Source organism: Chionomys nivalis, chromosome 12 (genome assembly GCF_950005125.1).
Source record: "Chionomys nivalis chromosome 12, mChiNiv1.1, whole genome shotgun sequence".
Classification (NCBI taxonomy): domain Eukaryota; kingdom Metazoa; phylum Chordata; class Mammalia; order Rodentia; family Cricetidae; genus Chionomys; species Chionomys nivalis.
The window spans coordinates 18,358,216-18,376,630 of record NC_080097.1 but is presented as its reverse complement, the minus strand read 5'-3'; the positions used below and the strand labels follow the sequence as shown (position 1 = coordinate 18,376,630).

General features: G+C 39.2%; 1 protein-coding gene across 5 annotated transcripts in view; it reads right to left on the bottom strand.

Moving 5' to 3' along the window:
- Positions 1 to 1,553: 1,553 nt before the first annotated feature.
- Positions 1,554 to 18,415, bottom strand: part of Tbc1d4 (TBC1 domain family member 4) — a 157,287-nt gene continuing 140,425 nt past the window's right edge. For 3 of the 5 annotated variants that reach the window (XM_057786155.1, XM_057786158.1, XM_057786160.1), the window contains 7 exons: positions 15,859 to 16,017; positions 15,135 to 15,293; positions 12,263 to 12,507; positions 9,390 to 9,549; positions 6,975 to 7,144; positions 5,451 to 5,627; positions 1,554 to 3,801 (listed from right to left, as the gene is read on the bottom strand). In XM_057786155.1, coding sequence (XP_057642138.1) covers positions 3,568 to 3,801; positions 5,451 to 5,627; positions 6,975 to 7,144; positions 9,390 to 9,549; positions 12,263 to 12,507; positions 15,135 to 15,293; positions 15,859 to 16,017 — 1,304 coding nt within the window. In that variant the 3' untranslated portion in view covers positions 1,554 to 3,567. Of the gene's footprint in view, positions 3,802 to 5,450; positions 5,628 to 6,974; positions 7,145 to 9,389; positions 9,550 to 12,262; positions 12,508 to 15,134; positions 15,294 to 15,858; positions 16,021 to 18,415 lie in introns of all 5 variants that reach the window. The other 2 variants (XM_057786156.1, XM_057786159.1) reach the window with 1 other exon arrangement.

Here is an 18,415-nt window from a genome sequence, read left to right as displayed (position 1 = left end):
GCAGGGAAAACTAAACTGAATGCTCCACCAAAGACAGACACATTGGAACCTTGCCAGAAGGCCACAAACCTGTGGTTAAATATAAAATAATGGAAATGGGTTAAATTAAGATGTAAAAGCTAGTCAATAAGAAGTTAGAGCTGATAGGCCAATAGGCCAAGCATTGATTGAATTAATACAGTTTCTGTGTGGCTATTTTGGGAGTCTGGGCAGCCAGGAAATGAACAGGTGGCCTCCAACAACACACCATAATCAAGTAGGCTCCATTGCAGAGATGCAGGGATGGTTTGACATGCAAAAATCTGTCAATGTAACACACCATATAAAGGGAACACCCCTGCATTGCTAGTGGGAGTGCAAATTAGTACAGCCCCTTTGGATATCAGTATAGCGATTTCTCAGAAAATTAGGAAACAACCTTTCTCAAGACCCAGCAATACCACTTTTGGGTATATACCCAAAAGATGCTGAATTGTACCACAAGGACATGTGCTCACCTATGTTCATAGCAGCATTGTTTGTCATAGCCAGAGCCTGGAAACAATCTAAATGCCCCTCAGCTGAAGAATGGATAGGAAAATATGGTACATTTACATGACGGAGTACTAAAGAGCAGAAAAAAAAAAAAAAAAACGACATCTTGAATTTTGCAGGAAAATGAATGGAGCTAGAAAACATCATATTGAATGAGGTAACTCAGACTCAGAAAGACAAATACCATATGTGCTCACTCATAAGTGGCTTTTAGACATAAAGCAAAGAGAATCAGCCTACAATTCACAATCCCAGAGATTCTAAACAACAATGAGAACCCTAAGAGAGACATACATCTATGAGTAAATTGGGAGCATGGGGACCATGGCAGAAGGTTGAAGGGGAAAGGAGAGGCAGAGAGGGGAGCAGAGAAAAACACATAGCTCAATAAAATCAATAAAAAAGAAAAAAGAAAACTTCCAAATATATTATGTAAAGTATGCTCATATTATATCTATCAGTAAGTGCTTTGATTCTTAATTATTTGGAAGTAAACCTAATAGAAAAACTCTGCAATTTTATAATCTCTTTCCATCTTACAATAGGACCTAAACAATATAAGGGGTAAGGTTAAAGAAACAGTTCAGTGATGAAGTACTAGCATGCATGACATCTTAGTAATAGTCTATGTAGTACCAGCATGCATGAGGTCTTAGCTTCCATCCACAGAACTCGAAATAAAAAGAGGGAAAGAAGAGAGGGAAGGAGACAGGAAGGAAAGGACAGAAGGAGGAAAGAGAGGGAAAAAAGTCAAGCCTGACAGCTCAGCCTCCCTCTCCTTTATATAGCCACTAGTAAAGGCTTCATTGTGAAAGAAGTTGGAAATTGGCAACTATATTCATTCTTGTCTTAAATTATATTTGTTGTCCTAGATTCCTTTCATGAGAATGTTCAGCATTTTAAGGTTTAGGTAGCATCAATCAAACCCAGGCAAGTTTTGACTTCAAGTCTCTAAGCAAGAGCTTGAGTCACCCCCATGCAATAATAATAATAACAACAACAACAGTAAAGTTCTGGAAATGGCAGCAACATATTTATTGAAAATGAACCAGACATTCCATGAACCATGGAGATGTAAACTGATATAGCAGAACTGGTGTAACATTTTTTAAACCATAAATGAGAAAGTCATTTTCACAAGAAAACACCATATGCACATTGTCTTAATTGCTAACTTTGAACATACAGAACATAGTTTACTTTTAACTGAGAAACAGAAAGAAAATATTTCCTTCTCCCCCACCACCTTTACATCACACCCTTAAGGCAATTTCTATCATCAGAAAGTAAGACTGTGCTGCCCTTCATCCTTATAGGAGGATAGACGATAATACACAGGAAGGTATTTTCAGAAGATTCAAGCAACTGATCAGCTAATGGCTTTCAATAGAATGGAGACTCTAGAATGACAACTCCGTAGAATCTAGAAGCTATATCAACTCTCCTAAGTAATAAGACTTGGTTGTTTGGGGAGGAAACCTCCTGGATCCAATAGCATCCTGATCCCAAGACTTGTGACATTTAAGTGGGGAACAGCCGAGAGGGGTATTTACTTGGTATCTACTGACCAATGTCTTCTGAAATCTTTACATCTTGACTTTTGAGCTCTAGAATAAAATTTCTTCTTGCATACAATAAACCCTCTCTGGGGAAAATGATGCCCAAATAACCTATCTGCAAAAGGACAAGGACTGCAAAACGCAGTGACAATAAACACTGTTTGAAAAGGCAAAAATGCTGCCTTCGTGTTCTGAGGCACTATTGTAAAGTCATCTCTGCTGTAGGAACCGAACTTCTCCTGGGAAAATCAATGTACCCAGTATGCATGAACATTCTCTAGTAAGCTATCTGTATGTGGTAGAAGCCAGGAGTCCAAATACAGAATTGTGCAGGTTTTAACTGGGCTGGAGACATTTCTCTTCCCTTCCAGTGTGCTTTACACAGTTCGTTCCTAAACATTTCACAGTTCTAAATTTTCACATGAAAGGGGAAAATGATTAATACATTGTTCTGTTATTGAGTAAAACATAAAAAAGCAATTCAAGATGGTATATCATCTTTGGAAAATCAATCATAATTTAAATTCCCTATTCTAAACTGAAGGTCACAAGAACTCCATGGAAGGCTCCCATCATTTTGTGAGAAAATAACCAATCCTGTCACTTGGTAAATACGGCACCAAGCAACTGTTTACCTCTGCTGAGGTCAACTAAATAAAATGACAAAGAGCTACTATAGACAATTTAGGAGCTTAATTGTATTTTTGAGGCCTGATATTTTCAGTTTGAATATCAATGCTGGTCTAATCTGCTAGAAAATTAGCAACATTCCTCTTCACCTTGAGGTGGGTGAACTCGGCCACAAGGTCCTGCTTTGTCCCTGTGTGTGTTAAGCAAAGCCTAACCAGACTCAAGATAAGTGAAGATTCGACATGCTCGTTGCCACACAGGGGCCAGGCCAGAAGGGCCCCACCATCCTAAGAGACTTCACGGAGCAAGACTGGCAGCTAGTCATGTCCTTTCCATAGACAGACACATAAAGCTACAGAAATGTGTCCGCCTACAACACTAGGTAAAACATGCTAGTCTTTGGGGGGAAGATACATTCATTTTTTTCAAGTATATTTCAATATACAAAGATGTTCTAGATTTGTTTCACTAGAAAAACAAAAGGATTCCACCTCTGTCCAAAGGGAAATCTCACTTGAACTTCCTTTGGGTGTGGAATTAATTTGACTGAAAAACAAAAATTGCTCTGAATACATATCTACCGTTTGATTGGAAAGCACGAATCTTTATGTCCACTTATATATATATTTATGTACAGAGTTGACAACAGCCACAAGAAGATGCAGTCTGGATGTCTGTGATGGCTTAGGAGTGGAGTGCTCTGCGGAGAGCTACATCACCTACTGATGATCTCAGCACCAGTAGCAGGTGTCCCACCAGACTTCTGGTCGACCTTAGACCAGCAGTGCACAGGTACCTCCTTCCAGGTATTGTAAGGAAGCTCCATGCCGAGGCCACTCTGGAACTATGGCTTATTTCCTGTCTTGGCTTTGTCATTACTGGGGTAAGTTAGGTCTCTCAGCAGCAATTCATAGTTGGCCAGCGCATCAGCTGGCAGCAGCTTCCGGATTTGCTCCACTGTCTTTTGATAAGCCATCTTATCTTGTTCCAAGGTCCGGATTAAAGTCTTCATTTTGGTCTCTCTGGTCAAAAGAGTTTCTAGGTTGGATTCCAAGGCCTGGATTTTAGCGTGGGCTACCTGTAAAGAAAAAAAAAACACCTCCATATTAAAAACTTGAGGGGTCTGGCTCTTTATTACAGTAACAGCCATGCCTTGCATTTGTTATGAGAAAATTACATCACATTAATTCACAGAATATCATTTGAGCACACTGAGAAAAGTGCATTTTAAGTATATTTTAGAATACAAAAAATTCTCTGAAATGGAGTTTTTTTTTTCCTTAGAGTGCTCAAAAATCTAAGTATTGGAAACAGAAGATATAACTCAGTGATAGAGTACGTTCTGAGTACATTCAAAAGATTCTAAATTCAAACTTTAGCAACATATTAAATGTGTGTGTGTGTATATGTATGTATACATACATATGTTTAATAGACATACATGTCCAGGCATATATATGTACACACATTATGCTCACATGATTGCTTTCGTCTCACTAATGACCGCAGCTGTGCAATATCATATTGTCACCCCATGATGCTGGGTCATCACTCATACCCACTAATGTCCCCTGTCCCTCTTGACTGAAGGCAGAACAAGGATATTCCTGACCAGTTGTTGCTATGTGACTCTGTTTATCTCACAGTTTTAGGAGGTACCAGTCTAGGCAACATGGAGCTCACACTGGCAAGCACTTCCCCTACCCCTGCTACATCAGGCACCATAGTTTGAGCACACTGATGAAGAAAAGTTCAGGAGGTAATCTAAGTGATTGGTGGTTCTGGGCAGTCCTTCTCTTTGGTAACAACCCTTTGTTCCCAGAAGAACAAAGTTGGGTGTTATGAAAATTCCCATAATCCCTTCTAAGAGCAGCACCTTCCACAACCTAAGGACTTCTCAGGAGGTCTGGCTTCCACAGACAGACTTGGAGCTCTGTTCCTTTCAACTGACTGAGAAACTTGATAATGACTACCTGGAACTGTCCATAGAAAGGTTGTGGCAAGTCTGTTCTGGGTTCACTTTTAATTTACCGAGAAGCAGCTCCACCTCTTTTCCTTTCTGTTTTACTCTAGACAAATAGCAGGCAAAAATCCCGGGCTGGATTTCACAACTGTCTCACTTACTTCACCCCAAAGTGTCATTGGTTTATATTGCTCTTTCAAATGTGAGACTCAAATACTTTGAAGAGGCTTCCTTCTGAAGAGGGACACATAAAACTGTGTCCTTAGACAGCAAAGAAAATCTGCTGTACTCCATCCTCTACCCACTCCTCTCAGCAGCATGAGGCCTGACATAACACTATGTTCACTTTCCTCTGCCACAGTCTTCTGAATGAAGCAACCTCCTCCCCTGGGCAACACAAAGGCCTCCTCACTCACTGCTCATCCTTCAGAGCTCAGTCCAAGTGTACCTAACTACATACCTTATTCCTCAGGTTTTCTTCTTCCTCCCCTGAACTTATCTAACTTACATAATATTCAATAAGGTGAACCCAAATTCTGCTTTGAATTGCCATTCTACTATTGTGTGTGTGTGTGTGTGTTTGTACCCCAAGTGATACTTAAGCTCCTGATTACATTTGTAGACCTCCATACACACGAAGCTAAGGAGATACCTAGGCCATTGGTCATCAGGGGTTCAACCCACATACATATCCCAATCATTCTGAGCAGCTCCATGCAAACAGGGCTACATGCTCACAGTTGATTCAATCTTTATTTCTGTACCTGGAGTTTTTCTAGAAGGTCCATGTTCTGTCTTTTCAATTGGTTGTTGGCTCTCTCCAGCTTCTCCAGGGATTCTGTATCCTCACAAGCATAAGAAGATTCCAGAAACTCATCCTGTAGCACATGATATTCTACCTCATAGGCATGTAACTGTTTAGAAATATCCATCTCAAAAACCTGTTGAAGCACCATGAGTTAGTTAGTCTGGTCTTCAGTATCGACACAAGATACAAGTCGTGTATAATGGTAGACTTCATATCATACTTATTTCCCAGCACTATTCGGAACCTTAAAATACACCAAAAGGGAGAAATAGGCCTGGCTATCCATACAAGAACAGTTGAGATACAGATCTAACATTTAGCACACAGAATATTTCTATGCAGTTGAAACATCTTAAAAGTACATCCAAGTCACAAAAATAAACTAATGTTCAAGGGTAGTTGGCCACCAAGATGACTATAATTTAGTAACTGTCTCCTGAAATTTAGAGTACCAGGTTAACAATTGTTGTTGAGCAATGATTATTTGTGTCAGAGACAATCACTGCTGAGTAGTAAGCAAAGCTACCTAGGGCTATTTGAATGTATGTGTTAATGGAGCAGAAAGGTCTTATAAATGGCTTTATTTATTGCTAGTCCTTATGAGCTTCTCTCAAGATCAGCAATCTCGGTCAATCGACTCTAATCAGGGAAGCAACCCATAAGTCAGGCAAGTCACATTAATTTCATTATTTTGAGATTTTTTTCTTTCAAATATATTATTTTCATATATGATTTCAAATTTCCAAAATAGTGATATTTAACTGCTTGATAATCATACAGGTTATTTCATCCAGAAGAGCATGGCAGTCCATACCTACAATCCCAGCACTTGGGAGACAGAAGTAGGAGAAAATCAAGTTCAAAGCCAACCTAAGCTCCACAGTATGACCATGATTCAAAACAAATCAGAAAATATGTTTCCAAAGAATTGACAAATAATAAAATGTAAACAAAAGCTATATCAGTTAACTTAAAGCTTTTAATAATTAGAAACTACTGATTACTATTCACATAATCTGCATATGAGTTATGTTTTATGGTGTTAGGGATCATATCCAGGGCTTTGGGTATCTTGGACAAACTAATGCTCAATCACTGAGGTAAGATTAAACTTGGGATTCCCAAGAAGCTAGAGTCACAGGCCTGAACCTTCTTACAAATTCTGAAACATTTGGTGATACTGCAAAGTTAGTGAGCTTTGATTTACTTTCTGGTCATCTTGACTCTTCAAGTTCTGACCAAGATCTCAGCATTTGTTTAAATTGAAAAGATTTCTGGAAAACCCACTATGCATCACAATAGTGAATTTTCTGTGCATGGGCAGATAGATAATGTTACAATGTTGAAATTGTATAATCATCTCATTTCTAAACAAAATGTGCCCAATCAAACAAAAGGAGACCTTAAAGAAAATAGATATTAGGCAAACTACATTTTTATAGGAAAGAATTTAGTACATATTGAATCATATACATCATACCTGGGTAATAATTTTTTCCATTTCAGTGGTATTCATATCGGGTAATGTGTTTTTGAGAAATTCAACAATATTTTCAAAGTTTTCACACTCCATTATAAGTGCCTCCTGGCTGCTCAGTAAACTGAGGGCAACTTTAAATATAACTTCAGTTCCCTGAAGAAAAATAATATCTAGAAAAAGAAAGAAAATTTTCACAATCAAAGTTGTACATCTATTGTTGCAAAGAGCACATTTTTTGTTTTTGTTGTTTTAGTATGGCACCAGAACCAGAAAAAAATGTAAAAGAAAACTGGTCAAAAATCAGATTTTATTTTTAAAAACAAGTTAATATGACTGAAACAAATAGAATGTTGTCTATTCACCTTATTAAAGATCTTGGATATGGCTAAGGGAGCAAAAGAAACATTATGTATCTGTCTGTCTATATATTGTTTACAGTTTTTATGGTAGTTTAATGGATTCTAGATAAACTTAAAATAAATTTATTCAACTAATAGGCTTTTCATCACAACATAATATAACAACCAATCAATGCAATCAACTAGTACTGTTCAACTATTCATAATCCAAATGCAAATGAGCCAGCTAAAATGAGGTTAATCAATATTCAAGGAGGAGATAAAAGAGAAAACTTGAGCATACACAAGACCTGTGCAGGCCAACCAGCTGTCATCTTCAGTCTCAGTCTCTAACAGGGAACAGACTGCTACGGAAGGGACATAAGATCATGAACTCTGACATTGAATCCAAAGCAAATGACAGAACAGCCTTTCCAGTGGACACAAACACATAAAAGGGTTTTAAAGAGACCCATTATAAGAATCCAAAGCGCCAGAGAAAATGTCACTGGAAAAAAGTGGTGTGTATCCTGCAAGCGAGAAACACCCAGGCTCATGAAGTATGATGGGATGCTGCAGTTTTGTCAGAAGAGGGCATTAGAGCTCGCATTACAAAGGTTTGCAAAATCACAATGTAGAGTATGTAGACATAAAACACATACATGCTCAAAACTCAAGCTTCTCCTAACACTTTCTATTTGATATAATCTGATTTTTTCCTGAGTTTTATACCAAGTCTTTAAAAAAAATATGTTAATGACCTAAAGTTAAATACCATTTAAAATTTGGTCAAACACCACAAAGCTCCAATTTAGCATAGTGGTACATAAATACTGAGTTTTTTGCCCCTGCCTCTAGACAGATGTGTAGAACCCAGCAAATGTGGGAACCCCACTCTCGGTTTCTGATGTCCCAGCCGACATCACTGAATAATTTTCTAGTAAACAGTAATTGCTGATGTCCTCCTTTCCTTTCCTGTTTATAGAAGCCGTGCTGGCCTGTTTAATGTCAACTTGACACAAGCTCAAGCTACTGGGGAAGAGGGAACACAACTGAGAAAATGCCTCCATAAGATTGCCTGTATGCAAACCTGTAGTGCATTTTCCATGAGAGGCCCCAGGTCACAGCGGACGGTGCCACGCCTGGGCTGGTGGTCCTGGGTGTTAGAAGAAAGCAGGCTAAGCAAGCCATGAAGAGCAAGTCAGTGATCAGCACTTCTTCATGGACTCTGCGTCTACTCATGCCTCAGGTTTCATGCCTCGATTTCCCTCAGTGAGTATAAGCTGAAATAGACCTTTTCCTTCCCATGTTGCCTTTGCTTATGGTGTTTTATCGCAGCAACAGAAACCATAACTAAGACCTATGGGGATTTGTTATGTTGCTAACACAGGCTCCAACTCACAATCTTCCTGCCTCAGCGTCTCCAAGTGCTGAGACTACAGGTGTGCACAGTTATACTCAGTCTCATGCTTTGGTTACTAAATGTTACTTTGATGAGCCCATTTAAGACCTGTGAATAGATGTAAAGGCCCCCAGAGAGCACACAAACCTTGCTAGACTCTCCTTTCTTCCAATACCAGCACTGTGGTTGGAGCAAGGCAGCTACTCAACAATGTGCCTGTCTATATTCAGAGATTTTTCCTCTTAGCCATAGTCTCGGGGATTGTCTCGGCTCCTTCAGTGCCAGTAAATGTAGCCATGAAAGCCATGAGACAGGAACAAATGTTACATGTTAACAACAGAAAGACTAGAACATGCCACTAGAAATAGCACCCATAATATAACACAGCGGTTATGTTCCCTTGTGTATCTTGAATCCAATTTAAAGGAGGTGATGAAAAATGAAAGACCCAGAAAAATAAAAATCCAGAAAATGGTACAGTCTGTCCCTAATCCAGATTTGAAAACTGTGTTTTCTAGATTTTCTGCACAAATACACACAAGCTCATAAGAGCCCAATTCTTTTCCACTGCATTTGAATAATACTTTGGACTCTCCTAGCCCTATGGGGACTTCAATGACAATGATCTCTGGGAGATAGATAATACTGTCCCTACTAAAAACAGACACCTCTTACCAAAAACTCTGGCTACAAATCCTAAGGGAAACTGAGAGGCAAAGAGTGTGAGGAACCAGGGCGCAGCATAAAGACTGGGGCTGATCTCATTCTCCTCCAGATGATTGTAGAGTTCTCGGTGGTAGTCATGAAGGAGTCTGGACAGCTGGTACATCTGGATCTGCAGTGCATGTAGAGAAGAAAAACAAAACCTGCAGGAATCTGCATGTGTGTCCAACATACCAACGTTCAATAACTCACACACATTTAGTAAAGTAGCACATCTTTATTATTGTTGTTAACTTTAAAGACGATGTTCACATCCAAGTTCACTACATTTACAGCATAATTCATGAGTGTAAAGTCAACTAAGTCTCATAAGCAAGGGTGGTGTAGGAGGTCCTTTTGTATTTGTGTTGTTTTTATTGGTTGAGTAAAGAAACTGTCTCGGCCTTTTGATAGGGTAGCCCTTAGGTGGGCAGAGTAGACAAAACAGTTTTGGGAAGAAGGGTAGAGTGGCAGGCGTCAAAAATCTCCTGCCTGAGACAAACATAGGTTAGAATCTTGTTGGTAAGCCACAGTCATGTGGTGATATACATATTTAATAAAAATGGATTAATCAAGATGTGAGAGTTAGCCAATAAGAGGCTAGAGCTAATGGCCAGGCAGTGTTTAAATGAATACAATTTCTGTGTGATTATTTTGGGTATAAGCTAGCAAGGCAGCTGGGACAAACAAGGGGCCCCGCTCTTCACCACACAAGGGTTTCTGCTATGTTGTTGGTATGGTGTATCTACCTGGAAAGAACAACATTATTCCAATAGAAAGGAATTGTATTGACTCTCCTAACAGATTCCCAATATCTCTTCTTGAATGTGAACTTTTTCCTTATAAAAAAACATAAACTAATGAAAATGCTTGCTAACACCAACATGTTGTAAATTCAAGAATGGTTCCCAGAGCATAAACTAAAAATCGAGACAGTTCCTGGGGAAAAACGAAATCACCAAGTGCTATACAAAAACACTGCAGATTTCACCTGAACCTTATCTACCACGGAAATCTTGGAAACTAAGTTTCCACACAAACTGTAAAAGGAAGGAATCGAGGTCACAGGAAGTCATGGTTATAAAATAAACAGTTTGGCAGGAGGCAAACCCAAAAAGAGGTTTTATAATGAGATTACTATCTCAGTAAGTCATGGCAAAAAGGAAATCATACATTTCCCTTAGGCCGGCTCCGGCTTAGAATCCAGACAGGGTGGGCATTCATCAGCAGAAGAATGAGCATTTTGGTAAGCTCAGAAACAATCCTAAATATCAGAGTAAAAAGAAAGCATGCTGATAAAGACATTCTGTTTTAGTTCAGTTGTGCCCATAATGAAGAAACAAAGGTTTGCCATTCCATTACTTTCTAGGATCTTATAATCTTCGCCCTATGTGCTAAACTTGAGGCTAGGGATATTTCCTCTACTGAAATAGATTTGGTCAGAGATGAAAATTCAAGGTTCCTACAATAATAAAGTCTTATTTGCTAAAAAAAAATCATTCTTCCATTTCATAATATATTTAACATGGCCAAGCTCCAGATGGAAGAGACAAAACAGGAGGAAGCGATATGAGAAGGGCGGGAAGTAGAAGGGGGCAAAGGCCACACAAGACTTCAGAGAACAGACAGAAAGCTTGTACATCCAGCACAGACATCAGCAGAGACAGAATGTGATGAGACAGATATCGACGCTAAGGAGACCAGCCCTTGGTCCCAGTTCAGGACACCAAAGCAGAGCCTAAGTGTCCACACTCGACAATGGAGCAAGAGATCAGACAGCCTCTCAAAGGAGTCAGGTTCACTGGATGCCTGTGGCATCTTTGTAACCTTAGGGAACTAACCTTACTGGCATCCTGTTCTAGACAATGACAAGGTGTCACATTTCACTTTCCGAAGCACAGAGTTCAGTGCTCCTAAAATGATGACAACCCTAGTGTCACAGGTGGAAGGAAGGCTGACAGGCAAGATGTTACAACACCTGCATTTCCAAAATTAGAAAGAATATTCTTAGTAATTATAAAGATTGTTTTTATGATTTTCCTTGAGAATTTCTGACATAGTACCCTGTTGACATCATTGCAACCACCCCCTCACTCCCACTTCTCCCTCCAACACGGATTCATGACTTCTCCTATAATTATTATTGTAACATACATATATACAACATATATACATATATACAACATATATACATATATACAACATATATACATATATACAACCCACCGAGCCCATTGAATATTGCTCACATGTACATGTGTTTAGGGATTACCACTTGGAACTCTTCTATGATGTTTCCTGAATCACAGTAATTAATATATGAATCCAACTTACCTATGCTTATGCTGGGATAAATTTTTATTAGGAATTCTCTAATGGAAAAAACCTACATTGCATTTTAAATTTATAACTAAATCTTTCTGCCTGTGGACCAAAAACATTGTTCGTATGCAGTTTCTATTATCTGAAACTCTAATAACAAAGAAATTATTTTTTGGAAACCAGAGTTAATTTAATTTTTAACAATGATATCAATATTTCCTCTCTGATATAAAGGATAAGTAAACTGTTTGAAATAAAACACCATTCGACTTACTAAGTCAATCTATGCACAGCTTCCAAAAGGAATTTGAATTACTCTAGTTATTCACCTTGGTGAGCACTTTCTGTATGCTTTCCTAAGTACATGGGTGTTAGCAAAATCTCAAATCCTCCCCTATAACAACGATGAACACATATCTAAATATTTGTCCAAGTTCTCTGAACTGTGATTCACAAATGGCTGGAACTGAGATTTCTGATGAAAGCCTCCTTCACACCTGACTCATCAAGACGAACTGCCTCACCTGAAGTGACATCATATCCGGTCGGTACTGCTTGCGGAAGCCCAGGTCGTACATAAGGAACTTCAGCATTTCAAAAGCTTGCTCCTCGCTCATGTGCAGAAGCAGGACTCCGGCCACAAAGCTGATCCCCTGACAGTAGCCCACCTCTTTGTCCAGCAAGGAGTAGGCTTTCAGCAGGTTAAAGAGGGACAGCTGTCCCGCCCCAAGCTGTACTGAAAAGTACGGGTGAGTGGGAAATGTCCTCCCTGTGAGGGAAAAAGAACCACGCTTAGAAATCAGAGGGGAAACCCAGCATGGTGACCTCTGGGATTAACCAGCATTCTACTAACCCCGGATTGCTGGAAATGTACATCTAGGAGGCTCTCCCCTCCCTTGCCCTCCCTCCTCTCACTTCTCTTCCCCCTTCCTCTCCCCTTCCCACTAACCACCATGTAAGTCCTATGGTTCACACACATGATACGGAGGCAAATGTATGCTAAGCAGCATTGCTTTCTACAAAAGCAATACTGTTCAACAGAAATCTGTCCTCGATGGTATATATCCAAAAGGTACCACAGAGGAGAACTCAGATTTATTTTGAGTTTGAATCAAAACAAAGTCTAAATTCATGTAAAGACCATTCTAGCCTAAAATCAAATTCTATAAGGTATCATTGTTTAAGGCAAAATCTTGGTCATCTACAGCCACATTTACTTTTTTATTTCATGTGTTTGTAACATGACACTGGAGGGAATTTTTTGTTTTATTTTGCTTTACTTAGAGTCTATCATTTATGAATTCTGATTTTTTAGATAATTCTATCTGTTTCCAAAAACCATGTAAACTCTGTTTAAAAAACATATACAACATATAAATAAAATATATTCATATATTTACATACATATACACACACATGTCGAAGGAAGACAAAGACAGGAAAAGTTCTATATGATTTCAAGTAAATTTCTCCCTAAAATTTACCTCTGGATAGAAAATTACCATGGAGACACCAACAAGCAAACAAACCCAACCCTGCATTTCTCAAAAGCTGGTGCTTGGTACTGCACAGACCCACCCACCCTCCACGCCAAAGTTGTTTGTTTGCACCAGTTTGGGACTTTCCTTGACCTGCCAGCACATGAAACGCCCGGTGAGCTTCCTGGTCAAATGATAACTCGGGTCAATTAGAATTTGCAAGACTGTAAGATTTTCAAGTGTTTTTAGCACATAGGCTTAAAAGTGCTTTCTGTTTTCCTTTTCTGTTTTTTCCAGGAACTGATAAGATTATTTCTGCAGAGTAAGGAGGAGACACGAGAGGAAGCACACCAGAGGGAGGGAGGAACACAGATGGCCTCCGGCAGAGGCAAATAAGCAGTTTTTAAAATTAGCAATCTAATTTCTCCTTTAATCTTTTGCTAGGAAAAAATTATAAATATAGTGTGTATGCTAGAACTTGATCCCCCCTCCACCCTTATCCGCCATTCCTTCCCTGAAATCTCACTCACCGCTTCCCTGTTTACTGGGGACATCTAGACCGGGCGGGCCGTAACTCTCCAGTCCTCCAGTCCTGCATCTCAGCGCCCGTGTACCAGCACAGATCTATAGCCTGACAGGGACCACGGGGAAGGCCAAGCCTAGTTCTCAGTTAACAAAGGAACAGACTCGGGAGCAAAGCAGTCTGTTGAAAACCACAGACAGGACAACTACTCCAGTGTCCAGTTTTCTATAACATTCCACTTTAATACAATTGGAATCAAAGTATATTAATTGAGTTGAGTCCTCCCCACCATGAAGAAAAAGAAGTTTCAATGAAAGGAACAGAGGTAAACACTAGTTTTTAGCCAGTGGGTTTTTTTTTATATGCCTAATATAAACTGACCCCCAAATATAAGGTACCCTTTCTTCACTGCCAGGGACTCAAATATCATATCTAAGCACTTCACATCTATCAGTTTCTAAAAGTATAGATTAAATACTTAAACATCAATATGAAATATTTAGATACTTCAAAATAGTAAAATATATATGATAATGTGCTTTAAGGAAAAAATGTTTTTAAAATCATACTATCTGGGGCTGGGGAATGTATCCAATTAGCAGAGTGCTGGCCTAGCCTGAACAAAACCAGGGTTAGTGATAAGGATCCAGAATCCCAGCGTCAGAAAGATGGAAAAGATCAATTCTATCTACGCAGAATTAACACAACTAACCTGTTTCCCATCTGATAAGGATACTATTTCTCCAGTTTAAGTGATTACTAGAGTCCTTCTCTTCTTTGGGGTCCTCCTTGTAGAAAGCATGATCAGCCCACCTGTCCACCCACACGGCAGCTTGCTTTCTGATTTGCTAGCCATCGCTGAGTCCCTACTTGGATGACTATGGTATTACTTCTTACAGGGATTGCTAAAAGTTGGTATTCACGAATGTCTGAAAGTCTTCAAACCCATGTTAAATATTTCTTTACCCTTTTAACCTATTTAAAAATCAGCACTGATCATGACAGAGTTGCCTGGGTGAGGGAATAGCTCAGTGGAGAAGCCCTTGACTAGCACACACAAGGCCTTGGGCTTTATGTCCAGCACTATAAATACACGCACACGCACATGCACACGCACACACATATGCACACACACAAACACACATCAGTTGTTCAAAATTTAGTAACTGAGAGCACTCTATAATATGACCTTCATAATGAGTCCCATTTCAGAGGGTCAGTTTTGGGGGTGAATATTCTACTCATGGTTCTTTAATCAGAATATAAGACCAACTTCCTCAGACAAAGTGGTCAGCAGTTCAGTAGATGCCAGACAGTCTTTATCAATGTTAACCAACCAACGACCACTAAGACACCTTTATATTTTGTCAGTGATGACCCACGTCAGAGACATACCCAGATCCACGAGGATGGCATGCTGCTGCGCAGTGAGCTGCTTCAGAAGTTCCTTATAGGAGGTGTCTGGAGGCTGGTGTTTGTTGGGCAATCTGTGTCTCAAGCGGTACTGTAATGCTAGAAACTGCCAAATTTCCCCTCGCCGACTTTTGGGGACCCCTGCAATCCAAGAGATACAAAAATCAGATCATGAGTTTGGGAATAAAGCCATTAAGCCACAGTAGAAGAGCTACGCCCCAGTGAAAATCGCAGCTCTCCTTTCTGTACGTCACCCTGAGCTCATGCTCTCCCGTGTGCTAACAGGAGCACATTCTGACAAGTTTTCTCCCATTGGCCCTTCGCTGTTATTATATGTGAATAAATATTCCTGATCAAACAATAGTGCTGAGTCAAGTTGCTAAGTCTGCGTGATTCCATGGCAACAATTAGAGATTTCTCTTAAAGCATGCATCTCGTCTTCAGGAAACAAGAACACCAAGCATCAGAAAAGTTGTAATGAAGGTGTAATAATAAAGCCAGTAACCTCTATGGGGACATCATTACTGATTTCTCATCAATCCTATTAGCAGGATATAGGTGGAAAAAGAAAACCCAAGCATTCACAAAGCACTATACTGTCCTTTCTTTATAAACAAGTTACAAGACAATATCATGCTTCTACTTCACACATCAAAAGCATCCCCACAGCTGTCCATATATGACAGGTAATGGAAATGGCAAATACCTTCTTTAAGGGATGTATGAATGTCTTCCATGTCGCATTTGATCTTAGTTCGACAATTCAACAACTTCTTGTCCCATGTTATTAAGACTTCCTTCTGACAGGTACCAACTTCTTCATAGTCCAGCTTCACTTTTCTAGACTGGAGTTCATCTCTTCTTGCTTGAAAAAAAAAGAGAAAGAAAGAAAAACAATAAATAAAAACCAGTCTGTTGTTAAAATACAGCATTGTAAATGTTGGATACATTATCCTTCTATACCCGATAACTTTCCTCTGGGGAAGGGGAACTTAAAATTTTGAGAAAATGCGGCTAGAGAGATGATGGCTCACCAGTTAAAAGGGGCCAAGTTTAATTCCTAGCACCCACATGCCAGATAACAAGCATCTGTAAGTCCAGTTGCAGAAGATCAATCTCCTATTATAGCCTACATGGACACTGCATGCAAGTGATGTTTGGACATACAAGCAGGCAAAAAAAAAAAACCCATAAACATAAAAATAAGGAAAATATTTTAAAATTTTGAGGAAAATATAGGAGATTTTCAAATGCTGAGTCTTCCCTGTGAAAAAATACATGCAATAACTAAGGACGTTTTATTGTCTTAATACTTAGCAATTTGGGTAAACATAAAATACAAACTGTGGCTGAAGAGCTGGCTCTGTGTGTTCAAGATATTTGCTACCAAGCCTGAATTTGATCCCTGAGAACCACATACAGGGTAGAGAGAATCAGCTTTCCGCTGACCTCCATAGTCATACTGTGACAGGTACGTGTGCACACATGCACACAGGTAGTATGCATGCACACAAATACATGCATGTTATCTATGCTATAAATTTTAACTCTGGGTCAATATGAAACCCTTAGAGTAACAGCTTATATCATCTTAAACATCATTAAAGTAGGTCAAGAGCCCTGGCTGCTCTTCCAGGGAACTCGTCAAGGACACTGGCATACATATAGTATACAGAAACATGTGCTGGCAAAACGCTCATTGACATAAAAATAAACTTTAAAGCCCCATTAAAGCATTAATATTTGATACAAGATGCATATATAGTGAGGCAAAACCTCATGCATTAACCTTAATCTGAAAACTATTTTACTATTAGAGTTCCCTACATGCTAATATATTCCCCTTAACACCAGGCTATTTTCTCCTATATTCAACTTTAATAAGTTTTTTTTGCTTATTTGAGGTGCTGGAGATTGAGTACAAGGCCTTGTGCAGGCTAAGAACATGCTCTACCACTGAGCTTTGCGTGCAGACCTCTATTCCTAATAACTTTAAAAAGGAAAATTCATTATATTAAAATCAGCACTCATTCCACATTTTAAATCATACAGGATTTTCTCTTATTTGGTGATCTAAAACACAAGCCTGGACTCATTAAATGAAATACCTACAAAACACCCACTCTCTCGACCTGTCTTTATGTCAGATAACTAGCTGCAGAAGAAAAGAGACACAGACACGGGAGTGGACATTCCCTCCTTCCTTGTGGTCCCAACCAGCTTACCTTCTGCAACACAAATCTTTGTCAAGCATCCAAAGTCCTCGACAGCACAAAAACAGTAGCAGGAGGAATGTTACTCTTTACTTAATGCAGTTGAAACCATCCCCCAAAAAGTAAGATCTTAAAAATGGACTATTCTTCAAGCAGGGTGGTAAAGATTCCTATTTAAAAGTCTGGACAGATCAACTACAAAGCGATTCCACCTGGAGTCCACTAGGTGGCTTTCTAGTACCGTTCAATCTTGCTTCTCAGTATTTGCTGGGCGCATGTCTGAGATAATTCTTTCAAAGAAGTAGGTTTGCCAGCGCTAACAATAAACACAACTCTGTATACACAGGGAACTAATAATATTTCCTTAGCTAGCTTTCCTTACTCTTCCCAGTCAGTGTGCATCCCAAATACTCTTAAGAGCCTGCTATAAGCTAGCCACAGGCCCTGAGGACAAAAGGATAAGAACATTGATTTCTATCTCCCATCAACAGTTTAACTATAAGGAAAGGTTGAGAAATGATACCTCAATCGGACAAGAATTTTATCCTTTTTGCTAAGCTACAAGTAAACATGGGGTTGACAAAGCCTTTTCAGAACGGTTCTTATTGTCATCTCTGTCCTTAACCTGTAAAATTATATAGTGTAGCTAACCTCGGTGTGGACATGTCATCATTCAATATTAAAGCAGGCCGTTATTTCATACTAACACTCACAGTTGGGAAATATTGCTGAATACACATATACACACACAGAAAAAAAAAAAGCCTGGGAGGTACAATAGGCAGTCCTGTGTCCTAGAATTTGTCCCACTTCTGTGTCGTCATGTGAATTCCTAGTGTCCCTGCACCAGCCACTTAAGGGGTCTGTAGAAAGAAGACTGAGCTAAACAACCTACAAGTCCATTGTCCGTTCAAACAGCCTAAGATTCTAAAACTATCCTTTGATATTTAATATAAGATTTTATTTTAGTATACTCTCAACTGAAATACAAACCATCCTTTAACTGTTTAAAAGAATATTAATCATCTTTTTGTCAACTTCTTTTTATGT